General features: G+C 52.5%; 1 protein-coding gene across 1 annotated transcript; it reads right to left on the minus strand.

Annotated features, from left to right (window-relative positions):
* Positions 1 to 4,064: 4,064 nt before the first annotated feature.
* On the minus strand, positions 4,065 to 5,702 carry LOC104515298 (5-beta-cholestane-3-alpha,7-alpha-diol 12-alpha-hydroxylase). The gene has a single exon (XM_010159217.1). It carries the CDS (start codon positions 5,595 to 5,597, stop codon positions 4,065 to 4,067), a length of 1,533 nt encoding a protein of 510 aa, XP_010157519.1. The 5' UTR covers positions 5,598 to 5,702.
* Positions 5,703 to 6,015: the final 313 nt, after the last annotated feature.

Genomic DNA, 6,015 nt, shown 5'->3' on the forward strand with positions numbered 1-6,015 from the left:
GCCTGACCTGAGGTTAAACGTGGGGCTAGAGGAGAGCTCTTCTAGCTGTGGAGCAACAAGGGGGTGCAAAGGGGGGAGGTATATGCGTTACGTGAGTGACAGTGGTACCACCGAGGAGATTTTAAGCAGGGTTTTTCATAGTCTTTGAGGAAACAATTTCCTGCCCATGAAAGCAGCCTTGTAGCTCCACCCTGTAGCACAAGGGGCGTGCAGGGAGGGCAACAGCAAAAGGGTTTTCCGGTAAGAGATAAATCGCACCTCTTCCTCATACGACTTCTGCAAGCAGCCATAGCTTGTTTGGCTTTGGGAAGAGCTACTGTTCCCCCTGGGGCCCAAGCTGACCCTCCGTTTGCCACCCCACTTGGGCGGCCCAAGGCCTGCTCCCTTAGAGCCCAGCCTGCTGCTCCGTGAGCTGGGCGGCTCCGTGGGGGTCACCAGCCCCCCGTGGGCACCTGCCCGGCTCTGTCGGCAGAGCTGACCGAGCTCCTCAATGGTTTCAAGCTTTGAAAACACTGCAAAACTTGGGTTTGGGGGCTTGAATTTGAAGTCTTTCGTTAGACCTAGATGACAGACTTACCCATCACGCAGGGTCTTGCAGTAAACCCTCACCTGCCTGACTGCATCTGCATGAATTGTCTTAAAAACATGTTAAAGACATATAGAAACACCCCTTGAAGGAGCCAAACTGTACCCTGGTGTATGGGCATCTCTGGGAAGGGTGTTCCCTGTGGCCAGGATGCCGACACACGGAGCATTTCATTGTCCAGCTTTCCTCCCAGGCAGGGCTGACTTGGGCTCGTGCGGAACGCCGTGCTGAGCACGAAGCTGCCGGGGGTGCATGGTGCCTTGCAGCCTTCCTTGGCTGCCCATCAAAAACGCTCCTTCACCCTGCCTGGCTTCGCCGTGTTTGGATCAGTGCATCCTGCCTGCCACGGGGCGTCCCGGCGCGTGCTGGGAGTTGCTGGGAATTGCTGGGCCGCCGGGCAGTAAAGGCAGGAGGCGCAGTAGTGACCATGACCTGGTTACGTACCGCTGTTGTGTCACGAGAGACCTGGACGCTCTGAGGCTGGGGAGCGCACGGGCACACCTCCCAGGAGGGGCGGCAGCAGCATCACCGGCGAATGCGGCGGGGTTTAACTCGGAAAAAAAATCCCGAACATTCGTTTTCCTCCTTCAAATTCTGCTTTGCTTCGCAGTGGGTGGTGTCAGCCGTGTCACTGCTTTGTACTTATAACCACAGTGTCGCTCTGAGTGTCGCTGAGGTGAGTGACGTGCCGCTCCGTTTCTTCCGTTTTCCGTACAAGCAGCAGTCAGCGAGGGCTTTCTTGGAGCTGTACCTGGCTGTTTTGAGGAAGGAGGGTGGGAAACCAGTTTCCAACACATCACACTTCTGCACTAGAAGTGATGCTGTTTAACCAGGGGTGGTCTGTTCCATCGTGTTTAACCCGTATGGTTCCACGTGAAGTGTGCAGCCTCACGACTCCGTCCCCCTGCACGCTGTTCGGTGTAATGGGAACTGGGGGAGGGGTTTCCCCCTGCTGCTGCAGGGGGCAGCCGCTGACCCAACAGGCTGCCCGGCTTGGAATGTCAAAGGGATGGTGTCTTCACTGTGCACCACAGAAGGGAAAACCAGGTGTTTAGGGCCAGACTCCACGCTCAGCTCTCTTGGGAGATAGAGGAGTTACATGAGACAGACACTGCCATCCAGTCTGCCCCCCAGTACACTTTTAGAAACCCTGGATTCCTTCCTGTTTAACTTCTTTTACAAATCCAGTAAGGGTGTTGTTGGCACAGGCGTGTTCTTACTGCTGCTGGTACACACTGGGATGGAAAGCTCAGTACCAAGGGAAAACCCACCTAAATATAAAACTTAATTGCAGATTAACTTTTTTTTGCTTCTCACAACTGCATGCACTTGAGCATGTCTGGTCTTCTGTAGACTCAATGCTGGTTGGTTAAATAAACCACTCTGACAAGGAAGTAAAGCCAGGTTTTTCTGCTGAATCATTGTCATCACTGTCACTACTGTTATACACCTTTCCCAATCCCAGCCCATGTTTGTGCAGCACCCACCCCTCAGCTCGGAGCCGGGGTCCCTACAAGTGATAACCACAAACACACTGAACAGTGAACAACTGTCATGAAAACCATCCACACAAAAAAATCCTCTTGCTAGAGCCCTGGAGTGAGGACATCGCTTGGCCAGGATGTCACCTTAGTTCTGATCTGCCCAACTATCCCAAGGCTTTCCTGGGTGTGGTTTAGAGTTTGCAAAAAATCAAATTATAAGCCAGAACGTGGGAAGAGCTCTGGCTCTTGGTAGCAGAGCAAAGAAAAGAGCCTATGGGTGACAAAAAAAAGGGATGACAGGTGTAGAGGGAATGTGGAAGTCATTAAAAGGTGCTGGATGTGTTAATGGGAGTATTAACTGTCCCAGTGAAGCCTTGTGCAGTTACAGGTAGTTTGTTTTCCTTGGCTCTGTCACAGCTGCTTGACAGTTTCTGCCTGAATTTCCACTACTGCAAGGCCTGGGCTAATGCCCAATCTGGTAATACGGGATAGTTTGCCCTCGACATGCAGTTTCAACATAACCCTGTCCTCTGCAGAACAAAGCAGAATCTGGCTTTGATGTCTGGACACAGGTGAAAATGTTTGAGTTTCATGCATAAAGTCCAAGGTTAGCATCAGCATTAAAATCAATCCACTGTCCTCTGCACAGGTAAGGCTGTGACTTAACTTCTGTAAGGATTGGTGATGTCAGAGCTCTAATTATCAAAGGAAAAAAGCAAAGCAGAGCTCAGAAAGAAAAGTTTTATCCTGCATCACATCCAGTGGTTATTAGTGATGTTTGCAACTCCCTTTTCCTCCCACTGATATGGTAAATGAGATGGGCAAGATCTCGCCTTTCCTTAAACATGAACTGGGAAGGAGCTGTCGGTGTGTCCTTGCTCAGAACAACCCACCTCTGCTCCCTTTGGGGATCTCGTCGGGCACAAGAGGGAGACTGTAGACAGGGCAAATTGGAAACCCTGAGGAAATCCTTACGTCTGTGGAGAGGATGTTTGTTGTTCTCTGACTTTCCAGGGGTTTACTACAAGCTGAGGCCGTCCTGCCAGTGATGCTTCACGCAGGAGCTGTGTCATTACGGAGCTGATAATGGAATAACGCAGTCCCAGTGCAGGTGTGCAGCCAGCCTCAGGCCCAGGCCCCCTGGCCGCTTCACCTCTTTGCCGGCTCATCTGGCCTGATCTTCGCTTGCACACCAAGTCACGCACTCGTGCCAGCTGCCAGCACCATGGGGCCTCCGACTCATGGCCTTGAATTTAAGGAAAGGAATTTAATAAGACAGTCGGACAGACTGTGTTGATCAGGCACAAGGTGTGACCAGACAAGTGTATGGACCAGCTGCCTGTTTACAAACAACCAGCCCTTTTTTATCCCACTGCCCCTCTATTTTCCTCTCTAAATCCCTCCTTTTTCCCATCTTTGGTTCCTCCCCTAAACATTCCTGCATAATAATCCTAAAATGCTCTTCCCCTGCACCCCATAAGATGTCACCCGGCCTTGGCAGCAATCCCTCTTAATCCAAATGGTGATCCAGAGAGCTGCTCCCAAAGACACGCCTTGCTGGGTCTCGCACCAGGACTGTGGGGCTGATGGCTCTGCTAGGACAGCCCTGGGAGGGACACAAACAAGTTGCTTGTTCCTCGGCAGTCCTTAATTTGGGTTCTTGCCTGCCAGTACATCCCTGGGCTCCTCTGGGCTTGTGCAGGCGAGCTTTCGATGGGCTGATGGGACTGGGAGTAGCTTGGCAGGGTGTTATTTGGGGTCCTCACCCTGACGTTGTCTCTCCCTCTGCTCCGTTGTGGGTGTGCAGGCGAGCTGTTATCACATGACCTAACAACGCGGGAGACACAGAGCAGGAGGCAAAGAGAAAAGCCGAGATAACTTAAGCAAACAAGGTCCTATCTGCGTTGGCGCTGCATGGATCTCGTAGCCACAGGATCATACAATTTATTTCACAGCTAACACCAGAACAAACAACACAACCGGGACTTGCCAAATCAAAAGCGCAGCCGGTACCTGAACCGAACATCACGAACTGGCTGCATCGTCCCAAATCCCCAGCGGCTGCTGTCTATCGCTGGGATCTCCTCTTCTCTGTTGACCAGCTCCAGGTCATAGTGACTTAGCATCAGGAACACAAACAGTTTAATTTCGGCAGCAGCGAAGAACCTCCCGGGACAGATGGATACTCCTGCCCCCCAAGGCATGCTGAAGTATTTCAGCCTTTTCCCATTTCTGTAGAAATCTTTCTTGGTGCCGTCCGGGTTTACGAAGCGGTCGTACTTAAATTCACGGGGCTCAGGGTGGATCTCTGGGTTCATCTGCACAGAGATGTGTGGGAACAGAGCCACCCTATCCCCTTTGCGGAGGGTGTACGCTGTCCCGCGGCTCGTCTTCAGGCTGATGTCCTGGAGGACAGCTCTCACCAGTATTGGGGCTGCAACCAGCCTCAGGGTCTCCTCCAAGGCACTGTCCAGAAGAGGGGTCTGGTTCAACATGTCCCTGGTGATGTTAATTGGTGGGCTCCCTGGCTTCACTTCCTGGCCGTTCTCCCGTGAGACTTTACGTACCTCATCCTTCACTGCCTCCATAGCTGCTGGATGTTTCATGAGATACAAGAGGAGCCAGAAGGCAGTTGGGCCTGTATTGCCTTGGGATGCCCAGAGTAGCATAAACATGAAACGGTCCCGCATGTACTCGGGGACACCGTTTTCTGCCAGAAGCCGGTCTTGCTCACTTATCCACCCACTGATATTGTCCCTCTGCCAGCTCTTCTTCATGGACAGCGTGCTCGAGAAGAGCCTCTTAAGCCGTTCAGCTTCTATCTTGTCCTTGGGAGGCAACATGCCATAGGCCAGGCGAGGGAAGAGGCGGTCGTACTTCCGAAACTCGTGGAACAGCTGGTTGGAGCGGATGCGATCTCGCTCATCAGCTTTCTCCTTGTTACCTGCCCCTTGGTGCGGCTCAGTGCCATACAGAGCCAGGTACCCGGCTCTGAAGACAATGTTGTAGCAGAAGGAGAAGAGGTTGTCCTCCTGCCACACTCGCTTCTCGTCTCCTGAGCCCAGATTGAAAAGCATCAGCTTCTGAAAGTTCTCCATGGTGGCTTGTGTCATGACAGCGAGCCCGTCTCCCATCAGATGCTTCGTGCTCGATGCATGAACTATGCTGTAGTTGGCTTTGATGGGCTTGTAGCCAAAAACCCGCAGGACCAGTTTAGCTGCGAAAGTCCTAAAGTCCAGTTTAGACCGTGATTCCTTCACAATGGCTCCAAAGCAGGAGGGGTCCATCACGAAGGTGAAGTAATAGCCCCCGATCAGCACGGTGAAAATATCCCCGTGTTTTCTCTGCATCCTTTTCAGAAACTCTGAACTGTCCTTCCTGAAATCCAGCATGTAACCCAGCCAGGGAATGGTACCTTTGTCTAGAGGCGGCTCATCAGGTCTCCGTCTCCGAAAGGCGCCCAGGAGGTAGAGCCCTCCAAGCAGTGATGCTGTCAGGGTCCAGAGGAGAATCGCCCAGAGCGCCATGAGAGCTCTGCGCCTGTCCAGGAGCTCGGACTAGAGCTAGGCTGGGGCAGGAGAGGGCTTTTTATTCCCATCCAGGGGCTGATAAGCAGACGCACGGCTGACAACCTCTGTCCCCGCGAGCAGCAAGTGTTTGTCTTTGCCCTGTGGAGCGTTTCAGTGTGTACTTCTCCCCTGATGAACAGGCAGAGATTTTTAAGGTGGAAGGTACGCTGTAATCAAACTGGAGTTACTGGGCTGCTGCGTAAGGTGAGTGGGTTCTGGCATGTGTTCTGCAGCAGCTTAAGAAAATTCCCTTTTCTAGGCTGCATGGAGCCCAGTGTGAAAAAGAGGGTTCGGAGAATCTCAGTCACTGATTTCTGCCTTAAGACCAGGCCATGGACACACTGCAGGATGAAAAACTGAGAGGAAGAGTGGATGT

This window comes from Eurypyga helias, unplaced genomic scaffold, assembly GCF_000690775.1.
Source record: "Eurypyga helias isolate BGI_N326 unplaced genomic scaffold, ASM69077v1 scaffold8449, whole genome shotgun sequence".
NCBI lineage: Eukaryota > Metazoa > Chordata > Aves > Eurypygiformes > Eurypygidae > Eurypyga > Eurypyga helias.

Coding starts and splice junctions, on each gene's coding strand:
- LOC104515298 (XM_010159217.1), bottom strand. CDS start 5,597: ATGGCGCTCTGGGCGATTCTCCTCTGGACCCTGACAGCATCACTGCTT.